At 42.5% G+C, this 27,866-nt stretch overlaps 1 protein-coding gene across 4 annotated transcripts in view; it reads left to right on the forward strand.

Moving 5' to 3' along the window:
* Window positions 1–352: 352 nt before the first annotated feature.
* The window catches only part of Fnbp1l (formin binding protein 1 like), a 98,840-nt gene continuing 71,326 nt past the window's right edge, over window positions 353–27,866 (forward strand). For all 4 annotated transcript variants that reach the window (XM_032897380.1, XM_032897381.1, XM_032897382.1 and 1 more), the window contains exon 1: window positions 353–481. In XM_032897380.1, the coding sequence (XP_032753271.1) occupies window positions 479–481 (3 nt within the window). In that variant the 5' untranslated portion in view covers window positions 353–478. The remainder of the gene's footprint in view (window positions 482–27,866) is intronic.

Here is a 27,866-nt window from a genome sequence, read left to right on the forward strand (position 1 = left end):
GATTTAAAGATGAGATTTATATAGCCAGGCACATATTCTTAATCCCAGCGTTTTCAAGGAGGAGGAGGAGGTGGGGGCTGGAGGCTCTTGAGTTCAAGGCCAGTCTGAGACAGTGAGTGACTATCTCTAAAGATTCGGCGGGCTGGGGGGTGGGGGGAACGAGGGCCGCTAGGGATATACTTAAATGGTGGAGTGGCATTTGCCTGGCATGTGCAAGGTGGGGTTCAATGCTCCACCCAAAAGAAGGTATTTATAATCTTACGGGAAGCAGGGCAGAGAGGTTTGGACAGTTCTTAACCTGGTCACGTGTCTTACTTTGTTTTCTGTGGCTGGAACTGAATACCACAGGTTAAGTCAGAAGCCTGTTGGTTTTTCCGCTCTGGTAGCCGGGAAGTTCAAGACAGGAGCAGCCACATCTAATGAGGCCCTTCCTGCCAGTGTTGACTCTGCAGAGTCCCAAGGCCATTCAGGGCATGGCATGGTAAGAGGGAGCAAGTTTGTTTACTTGGATTTTCTCCTCCCCTCCCCTCCCCTCCCTCCCCTCCCTTCCCTCCCCTCCCCCTCATTTTCCTTCCTTTTTTAAATCACATTTATTTTATGTGTTTATACATGTGTAAGTGGGCGCTGAGGCATGAGAGTGGAGGTCAAAGGACAATTTTTTTTTCTGTTTCTATGTTGTGAGTTCTTGGGATTGAACGGTTATCAGACTTAACCCTGCGCCATCACAGCAGCTTTCTCTTCTTAAAAAGTCACTAATACATGCGTGTGTGTGTGTGTGTGAATGTGTGTGTGTGGGGGGGGGGTGGGGTGTGTGTGAGGGTGTGTTGGGGGATGTGTGGGTGTATGTGTGTGTGTGTGTGGTAGGTGTGTGTGGTGTTGTGGGGGGTGTGTGTGTTGTGTGTGTGTGTATGTGTGTGTGTGTGTGTGTATCTGTGTGCGTGTGTATGTAAAAGTGTGTGTGAGTGTGTGTGTGTGTGTGTGTGTCTGTAATCTCACTGAGCCCCATTACCTCCAAAGATGCCACCTTCAAATACAACAATTGAATTAAGTTTTCATCCTTTGAGTACAATGGAGATTGCATTTCAACTTGAACTGTGATGAGGCATTCAAACCACAGCACCATGTAAACAAGTTTTTAAAAGCTGTCGTTTAGTAGAGAACATGAAGTATGTGGTCGAGTGACCATTCACCGGAGATTGCAGTGGGTAGAAAAAAGCCAGGTTCTATTCAAGGCAGTGAGAGATCGACCCTTACCATTTCGGAGGTCTTTCGACCTGCTCCTCCTATTCCCGGCCCAGAGCATCGGTCAGGGAGGATGGTTTGTCAGGCTGGGGTGAGCTAGGACCCTCTTAGGACTCTCTTCCATGCATTCCAGTGCAGTGCTCCTCAGCTTCCTCAGCTAGGGAGGGCTCAGGCAGGCCCTGGCATAGCTCTTGCCACTGTCCTACCAGACACAGAGGTGAGCGGAGCCTCGGCGGAGTTCACAAGGCATGAACTCTGCAGACCTGCATACTGCAAGAGCTGTAGAGCTATGATGGCATCCACTTAGATTTCAAAGAATGCCACAGACAGCCTGGAGTCCCAGGTAGAGACTTGTCACGGGTGTCGAGCTCCTGCTGAAAGCCCTTAGAGCGGCAATGTCCAGTGGAGACGAGAACCATTCACCGTGTCACAGTGAATTCTATCCTCTGAGTATACCAGCCATCGTTGTCATCAGAACAGCTGAGATTACTCACAAGAGAGCCCTGAGATCCGCCATGACTGCTGACTTTCCTCAGAAGAGAGGAAGGGTTGAGGAGGGCCACTGGACCCTCATCTGAGATTCTGGAAGCTCCCTCTGTGCTCCCAGACATTTATATGTCGTTCTGTCCAAATTACACATGGCCTAGTGGGGTCAGAAGGTGTCAGGACATACGGATGATGGATTGGCAGTGGGAGCCAGGGAGACACGGAGGGGATGTCTCTATACTGCTGTAGCTGGTTAAGATGTTTTAGTGTGACTAGTTTAACTAGTTTTAACCAGCGGGGGTGGATGGGGGTGGGTAGCCAGTCCTGTAAGCAGTAACTCCTCACCCATGCCCTGTGAGGGTTCACCAAGTTGGGCTTTGGTGGAATCAGACACTGGTTTGTCTTGTCATTGGGGTTTTATAAGGAGGAGTAGGTGTTTGTTTACATTTCCCCAGGGAAAAAATGCTGGCACCAGGCCACCCATGTGAAACGCCAGCCTGGGAATCCTACAAGTGGAGAACATGAACCCATGAGAGCTGATGAACAGGCCAGGCTGAACTAGGCCTTAGGAACAAAGTCCTTGGCAGCCATCCTGCGTGCTCAGCATGTGGAACATGGAATTAGAAGGAATCCCCCCACCCCCAGCTTTAAGACTCATTGAAGGGCCAGTGGGATGGCCCAGTGGATACGGGCACTTTCTGCAGAAGCCTGACAACCTGAGTTTAATCCCTGGGACCCACATAAAGGTGTAAGGAGAGATTTGACCCCATGTAGTTGTCTTATGACTTCTGCGTGCAGGCTATAGCATGTTTACCCACACGCATCAAACACTCGCATAGACATTAATTAATAAATAAAATTAAAAATGTAAAAGAGACTGACCGGCATCTTCCATGTCGAGCTTTGGGTAGGCTAGACTCTGTTAGTCCGTTTCCTGCCTGCCCTCCCTTTCTGAGAGAGAGAGTCTGTCTTGTCCTTAGCTCAGCAGATTACTTTGGTGTCTTCGTGTTTTGATTTCATACGATCACAGTTGGAGGAGAATCTGCCTTGGAATAAATCGCACGGCCTGAACGTAATTTTGGGGGCCAGAATGTTATTGTTTAATGTTCCTCAAAGTTTCTGTTAGAAAGTTAGACACTTAATTCCAAGGCAGGTGTTGCTGTTCGAGCCCGCAATCCTAGCACTCGAAACGCACGGGGCCTACCAAGAGTTTGGAGCCATCTTGGTTTACATAGTGAGTTCCAGGCCACCCTGCGCTACAGGGTGAGGCTTTGTAGGAAAGAAGAAAGAAAGACAATAAATTCCTGTAGGGAGAATCTCTTAGGGACTGTGTGGAATCCTCACTTGTCAATAAGAAGTTGATGGCCTGCTAGCTGAGGCAGGAACTAGAAGGCGAGACATTCTAGGTGACTTTCCCAAGATTCTGGGAAAGAGTAAAGATCTGGAGATTTCGCTCTGGGCTCTGGGGAAGGTGGACACATGAAATCAAGGAGATGTGACAGACAAAGATTAGAATAAATGGGTTATATAAGTTACCAGGTAGGCAAGAAGCCAGTCAAAGCCTATGGTCTGGGCATTCATTCATAAATAATTAAGTCTCAGAATCGTTATTCTGGGAACAAAGAGGCCGGGTAGAAAGGCTTGATACAAATTCCTAGTAACTAGTGCTGGTCTCAGTAGCCCAGGCTGGCTTCCAGCTATGTGGCTGAGCCTGACATTGAACACCTGATCCTCTTGCCTTTGCCTCTCAAGTGCTGAGACTGCAGGTATGTGTGACTATAGCCAGCTCCGACTGGATTTCCTAAAAGGAACACTGAGATCTATGTGTTGTTTTTGCAAATTGATATTCATACCTTAAAATTTGCCAATATAGATTATCATCAAACGAGCCAACAGGTAGGAGCAACCATTGGCGTATTTTCGTTACTAACCGGTGGAGGAGCTGAAGAGATGGCTGGATGTTTACAAGCACCTGGTGCTCCTGCAGAGGTTCCGGGTTTGGTACTCAGCACCCACTCAGAGCCACACCTGGAACTGCCTCTAACTCCAGTTTCAGGAGACTGAATTGCCATCTTGTGACCTCCAAAGGTACCAAGTGCATACATACATAAAAGCAAGCATACATGTTACATACACACAAGCAAGCATACATGTTACATACATACAAGCAAGCATACATGTTACATACATACAAGCAAGTATGCATGTTACATACATACAAACAAGCATACATATTACATACATACAAGCAAGCATACATATTACATACATACAAGCAAGCATACATGTCAGATAAAGTGAATCTTTAAAAAAAACATCCAACTTGTATAATTTTAAACTACTTTACGAAACTATAATAAGTGTCCAAAAATGGTAATATCTATTCAGGAGAGAATGTACATAAATATTTAACTTTTAAATTTTCTAAAGGTTATTTATTTTATTTTATATGTATTCATGTTTTGCTTGCATGTAAGTATGTGCATGCCTGGTGCCCAGAGGCCAGAAGATATTTGGTCCCTTGGAGCTAGACTTACTAATGTTATAAACTGCTCTGTGGGTGCTGAGAGCTGAACTGAACCAACTTTACCTGCAAGAACGCCTAATGCTTTTAGCCTCCTACTGAACTGTTTTTAAAACTGCACATTCTGTCATAGTATAGTCAAAAATGATAGACAATTCATCATAGATGTGTAGAAGCAAGTCACCTCTTTAGATAGACCTAGTCATTTTGATTTATATAATTCTGTTTGTTCTTCCTTCCTTCCCTCCCTCCCTCCCTCCCTCCTTCTTTCCTTCCTTCCTTCCGTTCATTTGATTTATTTGAGACAAGGTCTCCCTGCATCACCCTGGCTAGCCTGGAACTTACTGTGTAGATCAGGCTGGCCTTGAACTTTCGATGATCCTACGGTAATTCTCTTGCCTCTGCCTCCTGAGTGCTGGGATGGCACATGTACATCACCACGCAGGTATGGTTTTTTCCTTTTTGCAAAGTTTCATTAGGATCATTACAGGAGATGCTTTAACTGCATTTAATAATGGAAAATAGAATTTCCAGAAAGCAAAACATAGCCTGTCTATGCACCTTACTCTCTTTCTTCCCGTTTTTCTCCTTTCTCTAGGGAACCACCTTAAGCCATGCCCTTGAAGTTTGGATGTCTTCCAGTTCTAGCAATAACAGACAGTAGTGACGACTATTAACTAGCTACTGCCTTTCTTCCCTTGGCTGGCATGGAATCAGGGGCCTAGTAAGATTCTTCTTGTGAGTGCTCCATTGGCAGCTTAAAAAGCTTTTGACATTCTTCTTAATAAAGTTTTAGCTTGATTTTCAGGCCTACTGACAGACAGGAATTTCTGTCACCGCCTCAGTAGGGTTTTGTTCATTAATTTAAACAGGGTATCCTGCAGCTCAGGCTGGCCTCAAGCTCCTGGGTAGCCGAGGAGGACTTTGAACTTCTGATGCTCCAACTTCTGCTTCTGGAGTTGGGGAACTATAGGTGCATTCCATCTTGCACACTTAAAAAGTTTTCAGTTCTAGAAGACAGCCTGAGTATTTCTAATGAGAAGAGGTCAGTTGCTCCTTGCACTGTTTGCACTTTGGGTGGTAGGAATGGTGTATGATATTCATTCAGGATGGGACACTGACACATACATACTAAAGGCGGCTTCCCATACTCCAGACACCGAGTTGACTGAGGTTTTGTTTCTTCCTTGCAACCAAGGGACTGGAGGTTGGAGTGCTTGAACTAGTGAATTATTACATATTCACAATGCAGCACTGAACAACTGTGCTTTACACACGACTTTTTTTTTTTTTTTTTTTTTGGTTCTTTTTTTTCGGAGCTGGGACCCAACCCAGGGCCTTGCGCTTTTCCTAGGCAAGCGCTCACCACTGAGCTAAATCCCAACCCCTACACTAACGACTTTTAAAAAGCCACAATTTATTCAATGAAATTAGAAACTGGAAAGGGCAGGAGATCAATGTTTACGATGCGCTGGGATCACAGGGGAGCGTTACTTTGTGTTAGTTGGAAATAAAAACTTTAGAAGCCCACTCAGTGAAAACAGAACTTATAAGAGAGGCTTGTGTTTGAATAAATGTGTGATAAAAGAAAAAACCCACAACAGTTCAATGGTTGGTTATGGACTGGAGTTCAAAAAAACTGCACTCAAAGTGTTCCCCATATTGGGAAGGAAACAGTCTGTCAAGGTGTTGGCATCTCAGCCCTTCAGAGGCAGAGGCAGGATAACCAGGGGTTCAAGCCTTAATTAAAAACACACTCCTCAGAAGTGTTTTTCATAATGAGAAAGAAACAGTGTATCAAACTGCAGTAGCCCACCAGCCCTTGCGAGACTGAGGCAAGAGGATCATGAGTTCAAGACAGCCTGGTCCACTTTTTGGATGTCATTATGGCCTGTATAAGACTTCTTTTCTTTTCTTTTTTAGAAAGAAAGAATGAAAGAAAGAGAGAAGAGAAGTAGAGTAGGAAGAAAGGACAGAGTAAAAATGATTAAAATTGTAAAAGTGCCTTTGTAGTAACGTTTTTATAGTTTACTCATTGGAGTAAATATGTAATTTTTCCCTTGATTCTTAGTGTCACTTAGCTTCAAAATGCTGCAGTACGAAATAGGAACCATGATTTGGTTTCCTGCCAGTAGGTTAAGTAGCACAAAGGTACTGTTGACAGGAGTTTTGTAAAGTTTAGGCTTCAGGTAGAGCAGGGACGCCATCCAGAGCATTCAGAGTAGACGATGCCCTTGCTATACTAAAAATATTCACAATCGGGAGTTGGATTATGAATATGTTAATTTAACTACTTAAAAATGACGATGAAAAATTCCAAATAGCTTAACTGGTGTGATGTCTATTCCTGGTTGTTGACTTGACTCTATCTGGGGAACGACAATCCAGAATTGGGAGGGCTCACCTGGGATCCAGATCTTGAGGCTGGAAGACACAAGTTTCTGATCTTGCCATGGAGAGCTTGAGGCAAAGTGGCCATGAAAAGCTTAGGCCCAGACAAGGCCTTTAATCTCAGGAGACTGAGGCAAGGAGATCTCTGAGTTCAAGGTCAGCCTGGGACACAGCAAGTCCCAGGTCCAGGCATGGTGGTGCACACCTTTAATCTGGGCCATACCTTCTGCTGGAGGCCTCCATAAGGACACTGGAAGAAGGAGGAGTCACTCTTCAACTGCTTGCACTTACTTGCCAGCACATCTGTTGAAACCTATTCCTACAAAAGATAAGCTTAAACAATTAACCCTGTGGGACTGAGCAATTACTAGACTCTTGGACTTCTCATCCACAGCTGCCATTGTTGGGTTAGTTGGTCATCACAGTAAATTCCCTTAACATATGGAGACATCCCATAAGTCCTGTGACTCTAGAGAACCCTGACTAATGCAGCCTGCTATGCTGGGCTGCTGGGCTAGCTCAGCAGGCAAAGGGGACAGCTGTGCAAGTCTGCAGGCGTGCCATTGATCCATGGGACGCACGCACAGGGGAAAGAGCTGGCTCTACAGTTGTCCTCTCACCTCCACGTGCACATTGGAGCATGCACCGCCCACTTCCCCTCCTGTACACTGTGGTGGTTTGAATAGGATTGGCCCAGGGACTGGCAATATTAGGAGGTGTGGCCATGTTGGTCATTGTGAGTGTGGGCTTTAAGAGCCTCGTCCTAGCTGCCTGGAAGCCAGGCTTCTCCTAGCAGCCTTCAGATGAAGATGTAGAACTCTCAGCTCTGCCTGCACCATGCCTGCCTAGACACTGCCATGCTCCCGTATTGATAATGGACTGATCCTCTGAACCTATAAGTCAGCCCCAATTAAATGTCCTCCTTATAAGAGTTGCCTTGGTCATGGTGTCTCTTCACAGCAGTAAAACCCTAACTAAGACGCACACTTAACACACGATAATAATAAAACCCAAAACACCCCCAACAAAACCTCTGCGATATAGCATTTGACTGCATTACTCTTTGTGTGTGTGTGTGTGTGTGTGTGTGTGTGGTGTGTAAAACACCTTGTATGGCTAAATGTCAACTATTTTAGAGACAGGGATATATAGAGTATATGTTTTGAATTTTGATTAATATTAGAATTTAAAACAAAATATAATAGACACATTTATTTTTATATTGTAAGAACTTGCTCTTATTTTTGTGGTGCCCAAGATGTTGAGCATGGCAGACAAAGCTGCAGTAGTTAAAACTGATGATGTAACTAAGAAGAATTAGACCATGTGGCACAGGTGTGGCCAGCTGCTCCGGTTGTAGCTAATTCAATTCTAGGGTCTTGCAGTCTGTTTTGTTGTTGTTGGTGGTGGTGTTTTTTCAGAACTGGGGATTGAACTCCAAGCAAGGCCCCATCCATGCCAAGCAAGTGCTCTACCCATATCCTCAGCTCAAAATCCATTTTCACTTTTAAGACACTAAGTTGTTTAAATTTTGAAGTCATATTCAGAAGTTTTAGGGAAAACAATGACTCAGCTTGGAGACAAAACGTTATGCTTTATTGGGGAATTTTGTAGACAGTATAGCTTTAATGTGACCAATAATGGCTTAATTTACTTTTGTTTGAGACATGGCATGCGTAGCCCTGTCTGTCCTGGAACACCACATGTAGACCTGGTTGCCCTTGAACTCAGAGATTCACCTGCCTCTTCCTCTAGAGGTGTAGTTTTAGTTTGAATTATGGCCCTTATGTCTTTCTTAACTTACATGCCAGAGCTTCGGTAAGCTACATCTTAGCACTGGAATAGCTCTAAAGGAGACAGCCATTTATTAAGTACGTCCCACTACTAATTAGTTTAACCGGTGATTGCTACATAAATTCATATTATCTAGAAAGTGAGAGTGAGACCGGAGAGGTGATTAGCACTGTTAGAAGACATACTTTGAAAGAGGCAGGCCCCTCTTTCCCGAGGATCAGAGGTTTGAAACAGAGAAATATAGAAAAATATTGGAAAGAAATTTATTGCTTCGGATAACATTCTCTCTCACCCGGTCCCTCCCCTCCTCTCCAACCTCTGCACACTCTGTAACCCAGGCTAGCCTCCAACTCCTGTAGTTACGCCTTAGCCTCGCTGGAGCACTAAAATTACAGGTATGCGTCACCACACCTGGCTTCAGAGACGTTCAAAGAGCATTTTCGAAAACCGGCTTTAACCTAATTAGAAGAGAGTGTTCGTTTGCTCAGCCTACCTCAGAAAAGGACAGCAAAGACTTTGGTGAGTGGTGGCTAGACTGCCTGCAGAGCTCTGGCTACTTGCCTGGACTTCAGCGGGGAGCAGAACTAGGCAAACAGGAAGGTTGGGGCGGAAGAAGCTGGAACACCTGTGCCTGTCCTGTAGGGGAGGAGTTTCAATGCTGATAAGAAGTCTGTTGATGGGATGGGGTGGGGGCTTGAAGCATTCAGTTGTCATGACTCACTGAAGAGTACTCTACTAGTTATAGAATGAAAGTGTGTGTGTGTGTGTGTGTGTGTGTGTGTGTGTGTGTGTGTGTAGCGACAAGCAATTAATACTAAAGCATATGCTAGGGAGTTACTGAGCATACTGTACTCGGTATCTAGTAGCACCAGCCAAACTTGGTGACTGCCAGTGGAGGCAGGCTGGGGAAATAACTCAGCAGAGATAAAATCAAGCGGTGGTCTGCGTCCAAGATTCCTATCGGAGGCAAGAGATGCCCCAGGCTCTGAACAGGTTGTTTTGCACAGTGAGGGAGAGAACGGCGCCTGGAGGTGCCCAGCAACCTAGAATTCGGGCAAGCTCAGTGTCTCACCTCCTGCAGGTGTCAGTCGGGTTCGCTTTACACCAAGTCTTTTACCATGGCAACGTCCCCAAAAGATTACTGGATCGTCTGCCTCTTAAAAAAAAAAAGATTTCCCGAAAGAACTTACAATCAAATCAAAATGCTCTATTAAAACAGACACGTCGTGTGACACGTTGCATTCACTTTGGACGTTTGACCTCTACACACGTTTGTGATTCCCGAGGATCAGAGGCTGAAGCGCCAAGCCTGGAAGGAGAAGTACCTTAACAAGAAAGGTTTTTAGCTGAACACACGCTCACACCCCTCTGCTCAAACGTCTGGAGAGATTTTCTTTGTCAGTGGTCGGCAGGGACCGCTGACGTGTGGGGTCGCCTTTGAAGGGTCTCAGAGCAAGGCAGGGGCAGTGGGCGTCCTCCTTCGCTCTCCATCTTGGAGTGGGAGTCTGAGTGCGGCTTTCCCTGAGCCCCGCGGCCGGAGCGGACACCGCCGAGGGTCCGAGGAGTGCGGGAAGAGCAGCTTCGAGGGGACCCCGCCAGCCCCCGCGCGCGCGAGTGCGGGCCCGCCCCGATCCCAGGGTGCACCGCGGCCCGCCCCCTCCCCGCCGTCCCGCCTCCCCTCGGCCCCGGCCCCCTCCCTCCCCGCTGCCGGGAGGCGGGGACGCGGCGGCAGCTCGCTTCAGTCGTGTCTCTCTCACTCACTGGGGAACCCGGTGGTGGCGGCAGCTTTCGAGGCAGACACTTGCCGGTCCGGTCCTGAGGAGGGAAAGTCGGGGCGAGCGGACAGCGGGAGCAGCCTGCCGGCGCGAGTCGCCTTAGGTTCCGCCATGAGCTGGGGCACAGAGCTGTGGGTGAGTGTGAAGAGCCGAGAGGCTCGCGCCGTCGGCGGCGGGAGCCCCGGGGTTGGCGCGGCGCGGGGTTCCGCGCCTCTTTGTGCCGCGAGAGCCCGCTCGACTGCGGGGAGGCGACGGGGCGGCTGCTCTGTACTCCCTCCAAGGGGCCGGGCCGCAACCCTAGACGGCCGCCACGGTCCCCTCTCCCGCCTCCGCCTGACTTTGCAGACGGGCGCCCGGCCCCGCGCCGCGCCTTTGTACCCCGCGCCCGACGGCGGGGGAGGGAACTATTGTCCCGAAGGGGCGCCGCTCGGATCCCCGCGCCGCGCGCCTGGGCGACGCCCCAGTTCCAGGTAGGGGGAGCCGGGCGGCTTTGTTCCCTGCCCGGCCTCGGGCCAGCCAGGCCCAACCCACACGCCCATTTCCCTCTCTTGCTGCCTCCTTGCTCCGGACCGAGGGCGCCCGCGACTCGGCGCCGGCCAGCTCCGGTTGCAGCCTCTTTGGGCTGGCGGGTCTGCATTTGTGACCCGAATTAGGTAGAGGGATCGAGGAAGGGACGCTCATTTTGCCGAAAGGAGCGCGCGGCTTGCCGATTGCTTGATTTCCCTCTCGATTCTCACCTCTCTCTCTCTCTCTCTCTCTCTCTCTCTCTCTCTCTCTCTCTCTCTCTCTCTCTCTCTCTGTGTGTGTGTGTGTGTGTGTGTGTCTGTGTGCGTGCGCCTGTCTGTCTGTCCGAGCCCCCCCCCTTTTGGTCTTTCTTTCGTGCCTTTCCTGGGCGCTGGAGGCTACAGACAATACCCAATGCGCGACCAAGGTGCAGGCGGAGGGTTATAGGTCGGGGAATTCGCTCGGGACGCGGCCACCTGAGGGTGGAGGTGTGCAGGGCAGTGATTTCTCAGGTGCGGCCAGGAACCTTGGCGGCGTGGGGGCGCTGTCTCGAGCGCCGCCTAGCCTCTGCCACTCCCCTTTTTATCCCACCTGTGCATATTTTCCGTGCCTTTGTTTGGGAAAATCTCGGAAAATCTCTGTAGCGGGAGAGGAGAAACAAGTTTTGAGTATGTGCTCTAAACTGGGATTCGAAGCAGATCGTTTTAATCGGAAGGCCGAATGTTTTCTCTTTTCCCACGTGTTTTGTAGATTGGGGATTTTAGAAGCGACACTTAAAAGCTCATCTAGTCACCTACTTAACCCAGCCCCAGGAATCTGTCCTGTAACACTCTGCACAAGTGTTTGCCCAGTCTGCAAACATACCACCAAGACAAAATACCTCAGGAGCCTCTCCACTGATTGTTCTTATAATACTGAGCGTCATTTATAAACAAATCATGTAACATCAGTTAGATTTCCGGGCATTATTGGTCCTTTCCCGTTTGTTTTCGCGTTTGTTTGTTTGAGATAGTCACACTATAAACATGGCTGGCCTGGAACTCGACATGTAGACCATGCTGTGCTTAAACTCAGAGATCCACCTGACTCTCCCTCCAATTGCTGCTTCGATTAAGGTTCGCCCCCTTTTATTTGTACATTTTATGATGCATTACAGTGTCATCAGTGAATGGAGATGGGTATAGTTTTATTTTCCACTTACAAAATTTATTATTTATCTATTTGGTGTTGGTGATCGAACCCAAGACCTCACACACACATACTAGACAGGAACACTGCCATCAAGTCTTACCTCTAGCCTCTTATTTTAAATTTTAAATCATGTATTTATTCGTGGCTGAATCTGGGTATATCTGGCAAAGGAGCCAGAAGAGGGCATCAGACCCCCTGGAGCTGTAGTTCAGAATGAGGCTAATCACTAATGCTGGGAACCAAACTCAGGTGCTCTGCAAAGGCAGCAAGTGCTCTTAGCCATTGAACGAAGCATAAAACCTGGTTGGACTTTGTAGTCTTTTAAAAACAGTTATTTTTTAGTCTGTGTGTGCATGTGTGTATGCATGTGCATGCATATGAATGGGTGCCTAGGCTAGGAGGACGCATGATTCTTTGAAGCTGGAGTTACAGGTGCTTGCGAGTTGTTGGATGTGGGTGATGGGATTTGAACCTAGGTTCTCTGCAAAAGCAGTAAGTGTTCTTAACTGTTGAGCCATGTCCTCTAGTCCTTGTTTACAGCTTTGAATGAGGAGATTGTGTTTTCCGGTAGGTTGCAGTATAATACAAACACCTATACTGTCTGTGGTCATTGGGAATTTGATGTTTGGAAAATTTGCATCAAAGTTTAAATATAGAAAACAGTTGTCACATTTTATCTTTAGGGTCACATGACTGTCCTAAAGGTTTAATTATTGAAAATTCATTTTAAGAAAAAATGTGATGATATATAATTACATGCTCAAACTTGAGTCGTTTGCTGTAACTGGTGGTTTTTGCTGTTGTATCTTTCCTGTGTGTGTTTGCATGTGTGGGTATGCATGCATGTGGAGGACGGAGGTCAACCCGGGGTTTTTGTGGAGCCCTCCACCTTGGTTTTTTCTAACAGGATTTCTCCTCTGTTTTGAGCTTGCAGATTAGGTGAGCCTCATTGCCAGGGAGCTTCTGGCTCCTCAGTGCTGGGATTATGCCTGGGTGTTTTACTTACCCATTCCTTTGTGGATTCAGGTCTTTGGACTTGCCACTTTATCAACTTTCTTTTCAGCCCCCTCCCCCTTTGCCATTTTAATCTTTCTTCTTTAGCAGGGTTTCACAGTAGAGCCCAGGCTGGTCTTGACGTCCTGGGGATACAGGTGTACACTACCATAGCTTGCTTGTTTTAATGCTTCTTAAAGTTTTATGTTAAATTTTGAAATAAAGGTAGTCTATAAAACTGTTGTATTTGTGGCACTGGGTTTCAGAACTAACAGTAATTTGCTAAATGAATTAAGTCAGGCTTTTGTTGTGTATTTTTGAGGCTTTTTGCATTAACTGTATTAACTGTATTTGAGCTGTGCTTTAAGAGACTTCTAGTTTTAAATGAGCATTTAAGTGAGGTGGTGGTTAGAGTCAACAGCCTGCATTTTTTCCCAGGATGCATGATTAGCTGTGTGTGACATCTTGTGCATTGCTTATTATGTTGACTTCTTTATCATACAAAGAATGGAGGATCATAGCTAACTATGAACCAGTGATTTCACAAAGTATAGATTTTAAAACTTTTATGTAAATGAGTGCTTTGCCTGCAAATAAAGGTAGTCTATTCACCATGTGTGTGCCCGATGCCCTTGGAGGATGCTAGATCCTCTGGAACTGGAGTTACAGATGGTTGTGAGCCGGCCTTATGGGTGTTGGGAGTTGAACATGGATCCTCTGCAAGAGCAGTAAGTACTCTTAATTGCTGAGCCATCTCTCTACCCCCAAGCATAGATTTTGTAATTAATACCCCCCTTTTATAGCTAATGGAGTCAGAGAACTCCTTCATTTAGTCAGTAAGTTTGACTTGTCAGGAGGTAACATTTTAGCTTTCTGAGAAGTCAATTAAAGTTCAACAGAAAAAATATTTGTAGTGATAAACATGTATGTATATATGCATATACATGACAGAAACAGGTCAGACACATCACATGTATATGGTCTATTATAATTTTGCTACCTGGGTCAGGGAACATTGCTTAGTGGATAAAGCAGTTTGTTCAGGTGTGAGGACTGGAGCGAAGATCCCCAAGAACCCATGCAAAAGTCAGACAGGTATGGCAGCTGTTTGAAGTCCCAGTACTCAGGAGGCAGTCACAAGTTTCCTGAGGAAGATAGCTAACTAGACTGGCCAGAGTTGGCCATCCCCGAGAGACCCTACCTCAGTAAATTAAACTGAGAGCTGCCCTGTATTTCAGTTGAAGCCATGTGTATTAGCTCTCATACTAAAGGATGTGGAAAAGACTGGTGTTGGGCCATCCAACAGATTTTAATTTTGTGTTCATATGGTTTAAACAGTAATCTAGGCTTTGTGGATGTATACTACAAGAATCAATTGTATAGAAATATGAATCTCTAAGAGCTCATGTGATTAAGACTTACTCTTTTCTTTTCTCTATGTAGTTTGTCTGTACACCAGGATGTGTGCCTGGTATCCTGTGGCCAGAAGAGGGTATCAGATTCCTTAGAACTGGAGTTAGAGATGATTGTAAGCCACCATGTGGGAACTGGGAACTGAACCTGGGATCTCTGGAAGAGCAGCCTGTAATCTTAACCCCTGAGCCCTCTTCCCAGCTGTGACTTAAGGCTTTAGGAGTAGCACTAAAAGGAGTAGAAAGTGACAACTGAAGGTTAAAACTAATTTTTTAAAAAATTGCTTTTTTCTTCTGTTCATTGTAGGGAAAGTTTTAGGAAGATTGCGTCACTTCACCTAGGTTTTAGAACGGGAAGGGTTGTGCTTGTGGGAATTCTCAAGTTCCTAGAGGACAGAGATCATGTCTTACTCATTGCTCTTTCATTGTCTGCTTCATTACTGTTTCCTCAGTTATCAGCATGCTTTTGACAGAGCCTGGCACTGATGGACGGTGAATAAATGTCTTCTGGGCCGACCTGATCGTAGTGGTTAGGTTTGACTTGTGTTAAGTGTAAGAAACTTGAAAGCAGTGAGTCAGAGATAGGGACCAGGTACAGAGGTTGGTTTGGCTGACTGCTTGATTCAGGAACATGGTATTTGTGTGTCTGTGCACGTGTAGCTATGTATTAGCATAAAGTCAACCTAGTTTTTGAATCATTAAAAATCCACAGAAGGAAATCTTAATTTGCTTTAGTAGCAGAAATTACTTCTCCATTCTATGGTGAAAGGAAGAGGTATTCTTTTACATTTTATTTATTTATTTAAAATTTCTATTTTTATTTTATATATATATATGAATGGTTTGCTTGAATGTATATATGTGCCTGGTGCTTTTAGAGGTCAGAAGTGGGCACTGGATTTTCTGAAATTGGAGTTAAAGGAGTGACAAGTAGTTGTGAGCTGGGGTATGGGTGTTGGGCATTGAACATTGGTCCTCTGGAATAGCAGCCAGTCCTCTTAACTGCTGAGCTGTGTCCTCTAGGTTTTGGAAGATAATTGCATGTGCTTCATCACTCATGCAAAAACATTTGAAGTGTTGGTTCCTTCAGTACAGTAGTATGTTACTAGTTCTGAAACTGACTGTGTCTTCTTAACCTGAGTTATTACTACAACTTGTTCATACTGTTAACCCCTCCCTCTCTCCTCATCTGCCATTTGGTATTTTTGCTTCTGTATCACTTTAGTTAGCAGAGCTGTTTCTGGAAGTGAAAGACTCCTCAATGGAAAAGGTAGTAGGCTTGATTGTGGTACTTTGCTCTGTTTTGAATTTTGAGAGCTGATTTATGGACTAAGAATTTTCTCTTGTGTGTAATAAAATTGTTTTTTAAGTGAGACACCACTTTCTAATTAATGATAGAATGATAAATCATTTAATTTGAAAATTGTTTTTTGAAAATAGGGACTACAGATCTTTTTAAAATTGTCATTTGTGCTTGTCAGCATTTTCTTTTGTTTCTGAAATAACATTGTGGTAAAATTTGTGATTGCTTTTGCATAATTTGCTCTAACTAGTTCTTTGAAACCTCGTTTACTATATAAAGGAATGCTTTCGGGCATGATGTCTGATTGCTTTGTTAATATGGGATTCAGCACTTAGGGTTTGTATGGAGCTTTTGAGAAAGGCATAGTGAAAAATGGTTTATGTAAGATATTCCCACTGAATCCAAACTTATATTAAGATTTAGGGCTTAGAGGCAGTTTTTCCTTATGTTCTTTTTTGTTGTTGTTGTTGTTTGGTTGAGACATGATCTTGTCCCCAAATTGACCCTAAATTTTCTATGTAACTGAGGCTGATTTTGAATTCTAAATTCTCCATCCTCCAGTTCCCAGGTGCTGGGACTGCAGGTGTGAACTGCTCTGCTCCGCTTCTCTTTAATTTCCTGATAGGACGCTAATCAGAGTCTTTAAAATATTCAATGAGGGAGGGAGAGAGAGATGTGGCTCCCTGGTCAAGTATTTGCCTCATATCTTGGGTTTAATTTCTAGCACTTGGTGTGAAATCTTTTATATGCTTATTGCTATTATTGCAATGTTATTTCAGCATATATTTATAGTCAGATATCCCCAATTTTTGGCACATTAGCATTTTATTTTTAGGAAGTGAGCATACTTGTTTTGTTTCTGCTTTTCTAGACAAGCAGCTGGCTGTAGTGAGCTCTCAGAAACTCCTTGATTTTGTGGAGTAATCAATGTATGGCTGTGACTTTGTAATTGAAATATGATTTGGATACTAAGGTAGTTTTTCAATGGATTGCAATAACTTTGTAATTAAATTATGCTTTAGATACTAAGATAGTTTTTATCTCCTGGGTGTGTAATTAGTTGGCCTTCTCTGGGTTCTGTACCAATGTAGTGAGCCATCTGTGGTTTGAAAATATTTCAAAAAGATTGTATCTATATGGAACACCAAGAAACATTACCTTCACCCTCCTCCCAGGTTATTATTCCCTAAGCTATATAGTAAAACAGCTATTTACATGGCATTTATATTGTATTAAGTATTATTAGTAATGTAGAGATGTTTTAAAGTATGTGGGAGCATTTTCAGGGTGTGCCTGGGTTATACCAGATCTGGTGCCTTCTTGTAGAAGGGGCTTAAGCATTCATAGTTCTTCTTTCTGTGAGCTGTCCTGGATTCATTCCCTCTTGGATTCTGAGTAGCGTTATCTGTTGTATCTGTTTTAGCCTGAGGTATCTTTTTCATAACTTGGTATTGAAACCAGTTGTCTCTCTTTATATGAAAATGTTCTTGGCTTCTTTAGGCCCGGGAGTCTTGTTTCCTGAGTATTTGAGTACAGCTGATTATCTTTAATAGCATATTTTTGGGCCCTTCAGATTCTAAGGAGACCTGTGAGCACCCAGTTTTTTGTTAGTGCTCCTACGGCTGATGGATGTTAACTGTAGGGAAGGTCAATATGAATTAACTTAGTGAGCTGGGAAACAAAGGGTTGGTTTTCATATAAGTGCAGTGTGTCCTCCTGCATTTTTGTCCTTTTCCATTTTGACCAGACATCTATGAGAACTATCCGTCTATGGGCAGTTGCATACCTAGGAATCTTCTTTTGCTCTGTGTTTAAGATCACCACTAATCTGGAACCACCGTGAACCATGTTTAAGGTTTGAGAATTTACTTGTGGTTGTTAGATTTGCTTTCTCTTTCTGTGTTGTGTCTCTTGCTATTTTATTAAAACAGATGTAAAATTTCAAAATTGTCAAACTTCCTAGAACAGTGGTAGCTTTTTTTTTTTTTTTGCATCATACATTTCTGGATATTCTTTTTTTTTTTTTTTTTTTTTTTTTTTTTTTTTTTGGTGCTCTGACAAAGTACCTGACAGAATCAACTTAAGGGAAAAAAGATTTGTTTTGGCTTCTGGTTCATAAAGCACAATCCATAGGAGGAGGGAGGGCATGGTGGCTGGGGCGGCTCTTGTCAGTGGTGCTGGGAGCTTATGGTTTGCATGGTTTCTTTTACATTTCTGGCTCAGTACGCAGTCTAGCTGGAACTGGGGCAGGCTGGAGCCCTCAAGACCTACCTCTGACTGACAGACACACTTCCTCCACTAGACACTACTCCTAATGGTCTCTACTGTTTTGCCAAACGGCACTACCAGCTGGGGGCCAAGTTTTTAAACACACGAACCTGCATAGGGCATTTCACACTTAGAACACCTTGGTTTGTCTTTTGTTACTTTAGCTTATTTAAGATATATTTTATCCAGATTTTAATCTAGACTATCCTGTAGAAAAGTGACATTGATTTAAATAACCTAATTTGTCATGATTATGAAACCAGGATTTTCTTGTATTGAGATTTTAATATTTGTTACTATGTTCTTAATAGGTAAAAGCTGATTTATTGTGTGTGTGTGTGTGTGTATGTTTGAAATATATATATATATATATATGTATATATATATGAATGTGCTTTTTTGTTTTTTTTTTGGTTTTTTTTGGTTTTTTGTTTTGTTTTGTTTTGTTTTTTGATTAAGATCTCCTGTAGCTTAGGCCACCCTCAAACTTGCAACATTGCAAAGGCCTTGGACAGCTGATCTTCTATTTCCTGATGATGAGATGACCGTATCCACCATTACTTTTATTTGTGCTATGCTGTGTGTGTATGGAAGCCAGGACTTTGTGTACTCTGGGCACGCACTCTCCCAACAGACCTTCATCACCAATAGTATTGTCAGTTTGTATCCTGGAGGATATTTTCAAACACTCCTGTCTAGATCTTTGCTTCACAACCTAATGCTGCAGCCCTCTAAGACAGTTCCTCATGTTATGTGACTCCCAACTATAACATTATTTTTGTGGCTATTTTATAACTAATTTTGCTACTGTTATGAATCATAACATAAATATTTGTTTTCTGATGTTCTGAGGTGACTCTGTAAAAGGGTCATTTGACTTCCAAAGAGGTTTTGACCTACACATTGAGAAACACTGGTCTAGATCAAAGATAGGTTGTTTTTGTTTGTTTGTTTGTTTGAGAAAACCTCACTAGACCCTTACTTTCTACCATACCCCACCAAAAAAACCTAAACACTAAAAACAATAAAACTAAATGGAGCAAAGACCTAAATGGAAGACCTGGAACTATAAAAATACTAGAAGAAAACAAAGACAAATTCCATGACATTGGTCTTGACAAAGATTTCTTTTTTTAATATGACCCCAAAATTGTTGATAGCAAAAGCAAAATAGACACAACTCTACACAACAAAGAAAAGGTCTGGAGTGGGAGGATATCTTTTGGAAACTTATCTGCTAAGGGATACAGTACCAAGATAATACACGACCTGATCTTAGAAATAGACATACAGGGCTGTGGAAATAAATGCTTCTGTGCACTGAGGACTTGAGTTTGAATCTTAGCATGTGAAGTATGAACCTGAAGTCTCAGTGCTCTTATGGGGAGATGGGGGTGGAGATAGAATCTCTGAGCAAGCACAAGGCACATAATGTGGTATATGCAGAAAAGAACAACTCAGACCTCGCCTCAAGGTAGAAGGCAAGGACTGACACCTGAGGTTATCTTCTGACCTCCAGGTGTGTGCTGTGGCACATGTGTGCCCACACATGCACATCATTACATTACATACTTGCACATGTATGTACACTAGGCGATTGACCTGAATAAACATCACTCAAAAGTCTAGCACAGATATAGAAAAATGTTCAATGTTTAGCTATTCATCAGTAAAATGCAGACTGGAAACACAGTGAGATAATTACCTTGTATCTCATTAAAAATGGGTTTTAGCAAAATGATGAAAAAGTAAGGGTTGGTGAACATGGAAGTGTACCACTTTTGGTGGAAATGAAAATTAACATAACATGTAAAAATAATATGGACGTTCCTAAAATATTTAGGACTAGAACATCATATGATCCAAAAAAAAAATCTCACTCGGGTATATATGTGAAGAATATGACAAGAGATGTTAAAGAGATAACTGTATTCTGTATTTTACAGAATTATTCATAATAGCCTAAATATAGTTGGTTGGTATTTCCCTCCTCAACTTCTGATCTCCCAGTGCAACAGTAGTGGAGGTGTGATCTTTAGGAGATGACTGGGCCATGAGGACGTTGCCCTCATGGCGTTGGAACTCTTATGAAGGACTTGAGGGACAAGAGAGTCTCCTCATTGTGCCTCCATCTTCACCTTGTGACAGTACAGCATGGAGAGGCCATTTTGGAAGTAGAGAGCAATTTCAGCAGGCACCAGAACTATGAGAAATCAGTTCTGCTTTTTGGGTTTTTTCTTTTTTAAAAAGATATATTTTATTCATGTATATGAGTGTTTTACTTGTATGTACATGTGTTTTGGTGCTTTTGGAGGTTAGAAGAGAGTGTCAGCTCCCCTGGGACTGCCCCTGGGACTGGAGTGACAGATGGTTGTGAGACACCATTTGATGGCGGGAATTGACCTTGGGTTGTGTGCAGAGCGACAAGAGCTCCTAACCACTGAGCAGTCTTCATCTCTCGATTCTATTTTTATATAAATCACTCAGTCTGCACACCCATTTCAACCTGTAACCTTCACACTCAGACAGGAATTTGTGTGTACATGCACTTGCTTGACCTGCTCCCTTCCTCCCTCGGATTTTCCCTTCTGTCTATCCCTCTCTCTTACTCCCTCCCATTTTCCATGTGCTTTTATCTGTCCATTGCCTTCCCTGTCAGTGCTCTATTTCCTATGCTTTTTTGTCATGCCAGAAGAAAAGATATTTATTAAAAGTCAATTCTTTATTTTCTCCTCTTCACCTACCGACAGCCTTAGGAAACCATTCAGCTTTCTTTGCAGATTTATCTGTTATGAACAATCTATATAAATAGAATCATAAACTATGTGGTCACTACTGATGGGCCATGTTTCATTTAGCATAATGATACCAAAGGTCATCCACACTGTAGCATTTATCAGTGAGTGTTTCATTCTTTTTATCAAATAATATTAATTATGTATATATGCACATTTTATTAACCCTTTCATTGGACATTTGAGCTTCTTTGTTTTTCTATTATGAATAATACTGCTGTGAAGATGCTAAGTTTTTGAGTGGATATTTGATTTTATTTTATTTTTTTCAAAACAGGGTTTTTCTGTTGTTTCTCTTTAGTAGAGTTATAGAATCATTGAGTAACTGTTACCTGTTTCAAGAATCTCCTGCTTATTTACATTTTACATTTTTACAAACATTGTGTAAAGGTTTAAATTTCTGCAATTTGAAGATTGAGATTCAGAAGTAAGTTGGTTCTCTCCTTCCACCATGTGCGTTCTGTCACTCAAACTCAGATCCTCAGGCTTGGTGGCAAGTGTCTTTACCTGCTGCTAAGCCATGTCACTGGCCTTCATCTGCCTTTTTTTTAAAAAAAAAAATACAGTTTCGTTTAAGATCTTTTTATTTTTAATTATTTTTGTCTGTATATAGGAGTGTAGGTGCCCATAGAGACCGCTAAGAGGATGTCAGAACTGGAATTTCGGGGCTGGAGAGATGGCTCAGTGGTTAGGAGCACTGACTGCTGTCCCAGAGGTCCTGAGTTCAAATCCCAGCAACCACATGGTGTCTCACAACCATCTGCAATGATATCCAATGCCGCCTTCTGGTGTCATGAAGACAGCTACAGTGTACTTGAATACATAAAATAAATCAATTAATAAATAATTCTTTAAAAAAAAAAAAAAGAAAAGAACTGGAATTGCAGGTGATTTTGAGCCATCCAATGTGGATGCTATGAACTGGAGTCCTGAAAGATCAGTGTGCATCCTTAACTTCTAAGTCATCTCTCTAGCCCTTCATTTGCTTTTTTGATTATAGCCAAACTATCACAGTAGGTATAAAGTAGCACTTCACTGAGAATTGGATTTGTGTTTATCAGGTGACAAATGGTGTTGAGCATCTTTTTAAAACTTTGTTTTGATTTGTTTATTTCTATTTTATGGGTATGGGTGTTTTACCTGCATGTATGTGTCTGTGCATGCAGTGCCCATAGAGGTCATCAAATCTCCTGGAAGTGGAGTTATAGATGGTTGTGAGCCTCTGTGTAGTTATAGATGGTTGTGAGCCTCTGTGTAGTTATAGATGGTTGTGAGCCTCTGTGTAGGTGCTAAGAGTTGAGCTTGGTTCTTTGGAAGAGCAGCCAGGTCTCTTAATCATCAGACCATCTTTTTCTGTTCCTGTTTCCTATTTGCATTATTTCCCCCCAGTGCTATGACTGGAACCCAGGACCTTGGAAACACTTAAGAAGTCACTGGGCTATACCTTCAGCCCATTTGTATAACTTTGGAAACAATATCTGCTCACTTCAGTTAACTTTTAACTATGTGAAAGTTTATCTTAAATTCTTGTGGTAGTGTGTATCAGTATCAGGAATATATTGATAGAAAAGTAAAATGTGGATGAAGAAGTTTGAAGATCCTTGGAGAACCTTGACAGCATACTAAAGTCAAGAAAGAGGATACATTTGTTCTTGGTAGCGTAGCAGTGTGTCAGTTTACTATAAAATAGATACTGATAATACTGTCCACACTATATTGAGACCCATGGGAAACATTTTTCATTCAAAAAGATTTACTTATTTTTATTTTATGTGTATGACTATTTTGCCTGTATGTGTATGTGCACAATACATGTGTGCAGTGTCTATGGAGGTAGGAAGAGGGCATTGAAACCCCTGGAACAGTAGGTGTAGATGGCTGTGAGCCGTCCAGTGTAAGTGCTAGGAACCAAGCTTGGGTCCTCTGGAAGAGCAGACAGCACCCTTAGCTGCTGAGCTATCTCTGCAGTCCTAGAATGTCTTGCATTTTGTTCAGCATATCTTTGAACACACATTTCTGTTCTGCATTAGTCATGGAGCTGGTAGGAAATAGCACACTTAAAGGGCTAATGAAAGAACATTTAATAAAGAGACATTTTAGGTTTCTTGAGATGGTCATGTTACTCTGGCCTTAAACTTACCTTGTAATCTGTTGAGTTTTTCATCTTCTTGCTTTCACTTCAGAAGTACTGACTTTGCAGGAATGCACCACTATGCCTAACAATAAAGAAAAAGTACCAACAGTATAGTTGTCATGGTAACAATGTGAAGCTATTAGTACTTTAGTTTTTGGAGGGTTTTTGTTGTTATTTGTTCCTTTTGTTTGTTTGTTTGCTTGTTTTGTCTTTGGTTTTTGAGACAGGGTTTCTTTGTGTCACTTTGGCTGTCCTGAAAATAGATCTGAGGACCAAGATGGCCTCCACCTCACAGAGATCTGCCTGCTTCTGCCATCTGAGTGGTGAGATTAAAGGAATGAGGAAACAGTTGCCATGCACCTACATTATTTTGACTGAAGGGTGCCTGATACGACTTCAGTAGAGGAACATAGGAAGCTTGCAGATTCCTGATAGGCAGGTCACCAGAGGAATAAGAACCTTGACCTCACTTTTATCTTATCTCTCCTATAGCCCAAGCCCAAGGATGAAGAAGAAAACAAGAGAATCCACTGATGCAGTCTGTTGGGGTTCAGAAAAGCACAGTTGGAGAAGGGTTCTAGAGAAGATGGTGCAGACCAGAGACGTTGATCTGGAGGAAGTTTTATAGGGAGGGGAGGGAAGGGGAGGGGAGGGGAGGAGAGGAGAGGAGAGGAAGAGGAGAGAAGAGGAAGAGGAAGAGGAAGAGTGTGTGCTGCCTCAGTATTTGGAATGTATAAGGAGCAGCTACTGAATTACCTGTTAGAATAAAAACACCAAGGCAGTTAGTTATCTTACATACGTGGTGGAAGCCTCTATGTTAGTACATACATGGTCTATATACTGACAGGCTCTGTATGTTCATCCTCCAAACTTCTTGGTACTCCATACTTTAAATAATTCTAGTTCTCATTAAGCCTTTAAATATACAAAGCAAGTTAAGTATGAAGCTGGTAAAGTTAAGTATAGACTTCTAGATATGAGAGTAAAGGAAGAGTGCTCTAAATGTAAGTCAATTAGAAACTGAACATTTTACTTAGTGATAAAGGTAGATAAACAAGGAGACATTTTTTGTTTTGATATGAAAAATCATACTTCTATTTTAGATATCCTATTGTAACCTTCTCCTGTTTTAATACATTTTATGGTTAAAACATTTTATCTTATAAAGCTAAAGTTGAAAACGTTAATAATTTTAGTATTCTACGTCATCTGCTTCATCAATTTTAGTCCTTCCTTTAATTCTGAATACCATTCTAAGTAGAGACCATCTAAGTATTTTATTTTCAGAAATAAATTTCCCTTTTTCTGGTACTGGGAATTGAACCCAGGTTCTTATAAATGCTAGATAAGCACTGTACCACTGACCTACACCCCCCCCCCATCTGCCTTTTACTTTTAGAGAGAGAGAGGAGAGAGAGAGAGAGGAGAGAGAGAGAGAGAGAGAGAGATTGATTGATTGATTGATTGATTGATTGATTGATTTAGCTTTTTACTTTGCCTAGCCAGGTCTTGAACTTGTGACCCTCCTACCTAAGCCCCTGGAATAGCTGAGATTGCTGGTGGCACCAGACTGTTACAAACATATATATAGTTTGTGTGAGTGCATTTTTACTTTTGAAAGTTTCTAGGACATATACTAATTCACTTTGGTTTCGAATTAGCAAATGGTTTAATTAAGAATATTTTCAGTTAGAGATAAGTGGGGGGATGTGAAACAGAATCCAAAGTGAGTTGCAGGACTTTGCTCTTGTATTTTACCTTCTGAGTAGTTGGAGTGAGATTGTACACAATGTCAGTTTCCTCACAGAGTCAGAAGAGGTGATATCCTAGATCAGGGGTTGAGAATGTGAGTTTTGAGGACATCAGGAATGGGGAGTGGTAAGCCAGGGCCCAAATAGAGAATAGGATGGTTTCCACAGGACACTGTTAAATCAGACCACCAAGTCAATGACTGACTGAATGAGAGAGTCTAAGATATATAACCATTGTTGTATATTGGAGTCCAAATAGAGTAAGGAAGGCATCCGTACATGAGGGCAGTCAGCTGCAGGTAGTGGAACCAGCTGATGAGGGAGGGAAGTGTCCATAGATGGATGGGGGAAACAGTGACGATAGACTGATGGAAGAGGCCAGAGTAGCTGCACCATGTGACCCAGTACAGGGAAAAGGTGGCTGAGGGGGAGTGCCAACAGTGGCCCTGACAGATTGGTTATGCACTGGGGATTGCTCAAGTGAGTAACTGTATCTGAGATAAAATGAGCCAGAATTGTTTTCACTTCCGGAGAATGGTATTAGCAATATTCAAAGTATTATTAGATTGGAATCAGAGATTTTGCTGTAAACACCTTTTATACTTTTATATACATATACATAGGTACAGCAATACAATAAAGAAGTAAATAAATGTGTGTTGTGTGTTTATGTGTACTCTGATTATTGACAAGCCTTGTAAAAGAGATGTCCCAAACAGCAGTGAGCATACCTAGCATTAAAATCTTGGCTTCTGAAAATCTTCACTCACTAAAAGAAAAAAAGGATTCTTTTGTTTTGTTTTGTTTTTAGATATAATTGATGTTAGGTTAGTGCAGGGAAAAAAAAATGCAAGATGAACCTAAAATGAAGAATCTTATTTCAGGAAGTAAGAAAGTACTTTAAAGAATGAGGGAGATGTGTGGGTTTTGTTTGTTCTTAAGGTCATCTTAAGATGGCTTCCTAATCAAGTGATCAGTTGTGACAGGATGGTTGAAATCGTTTGCCACCTCCCTTGATGCATGCAAAGACACAGGGTGTTTGTGGCCCAGGAAACATGATCAGGGTTAAATGGGCACCAGACAGCCTAAAGTTGTTGGCTACTTTACAGAAATGGTAGTTTGTAAACTTTAAAAAAAAAAAAAAAAAAAGGAAGGCTACGAGAGTTAGGAAAGACAAGAAGGACTTCAACAGGACAATAACTGTGACATAGTCTAGATCTCATTTTTGTCTTTTTCCTGTGAAAGGTATTACTAGTCCAGTTGGCAAAATTTGAATTGATCTGAAAATTAAGTGGTAGGATTATATCAGCATTAATGTCTTTATCTTGATTACATATTTGTTATATGGGAGAAGGTCTTTTTGTGTACACTACACTATATTAGTTACTTTTCTATTGCTGTAATAAAATTCCATGGCCAGAAGAGCTTATAAAAGAAAGTGCTTACTGGGCTTTACAGTTCCAAAGGGTTAAAGTGCATGATGTCTCAGTTGGTCTTGCCACTGTGCCTTACTCACATCTCAAGCACAAACAAGAGGTAGAGAGAGCACACGGCATGATGCCAGGCTTTTGAACACTCAAAGCCTACCTCTAGTGACATAGCTCCTACAAGGCCTCACCTCCCGAGGCTTCACAGATAGTTCCATCTGTTATTGAAATGTGTGGGCCTATGGGGGCATCCTCACTAGGACCACCAGGAAGGCAACTGGAGAAGAAAAAAATAAATGCAAGGTATAAAAAGAGTGAGTACAGAAAGATAATTTATTGGAGAAAGTTGCTAATGAAGGAGGCAGAAGAATAAGGCTAGAGAGGAAAGGAGTTTACTGGTTTTATTATCATGGAAGACATTACAGGTCTGTTTATGAATGAGAAGGATCTAGAGAAAAGGGAAGATGATAATGCAGGAGAGGGAACTTGCCAGCGAACCCCGAGTATTGTCTGCCTCTTCCCTAGCACTGGCTTCAGAGTCTCAGACCTGAGTCTGAGACTGGCTTTACGTGGTTGGTCGGAAGCTGAACTCAGGTCCTCATGCTTGCAAAGTAAGCACTCTACCCACTCAACCATTATCAGCCTTTAAAGAATTTATCTTAAGAGCTAAGTAAAATTAATGCAGAGTAGAGGTTGGTAGCTTACTGATAGAAATGCATATTAGCCTTCCTCTGTAGTGACAAGTGCCTGAGATAAATCAAAGGGAGAGTGAGGTTTAGAGGTTTCAGCACAGAGTTAGCTGGCCTCTGGCCAAGTAGTGAGTAAGTGCATCATGGATGGAATGCTGGTGAAGCAAAGCTGCTAACCTCAGTTGGTCAAGAAGCAAAAATGAACGAAGCAAGAAGGAAGAAACTAGAGTCCAGTATTTCTTTCAGCGTATGGGCCTATGGGAGCATGCAAAGTCTAAATCACAACAATATGATTATCAATAAATTGATTCAGTTTTCCTAGTGAAAATAGAATCTAATTTACCAGATAAAAATGAGCAAAGCAGAGCTTTAGTGAGAACTTTCATGAGGAAAAGGAATTGACTTGTGTTTTTTTTTGTTTTTTTGTTTGTTTGTTTAAATACAGGTTTCGTAGCCCAGTCTGGTTTCAAACTCAGTTCTGTCGACTTCTGCCTCTCAAGTGCTGTGATTAAAGGTATACACCACCATGCTTGGCAATAAATACCCCATTTTTTGAAGAAAATAATCTGGGCTTTTATGAGATGTAAGATCCTTCCACTTGTTCAGGGCCTGGTAGAGTCCCTTGTCCCTAACCTCATTCTTTTGATTGGCATAGAGTTGAAGCTTGTTGTGTCTTTTCTTTATTGGTCAGCTTTGAACTTGAACTTTTACATGACTGTTAAGCACACTTATTTTTCAAGTGGGAAGAACAGAAAAAATGATGATAGTTTTACAGCAAAAAACTCCCATCAGCTTCTATTAGAACACTGTCATAATGGACAGCATGCTTAGTTTGTTACTGAGCAAGAGAATTCATTGACTTGATTGTGTCTCTTTCATTTGATGTCTTCAACCTTTATTGCAATCAAATTAGGTCCTATAAGAAAGGAAAATAGGGCTGGAGAGAAGGCTTGAATGGTAAGAGCACATGGCCACTCTTTTAGAGGATTCCCAGCACATATGACAACCTACTACTGTCTAACTCCAATTCCAGGAAACCTTATGGTTTCTTTGGGTTTCCTTAGGCACTGCATGCATGTGATACACATGCAGATAAAACACGTATACACATGAAATAAAAATAAGGTTTAAATAAAAAGGGAAAGTATTAGCTAAAACATGCATATATTTCTGTTTGGGGGTCATGA

The sequence above is a fragment of the Rattus rattus genome, chromosome 3, assembly GCF_011064425.1.
Source record: "Rattus rattus isolate New Zealand chromosome 3, Rrattus_CSIRO_v1, whole genome shotgun sequence".
Classification (NCBI taxonomy): Eukaryota; Metazoa; Chordata; class Mammalia; order Rodentia; family Muridae; genus Rattus; species Rattus rattus.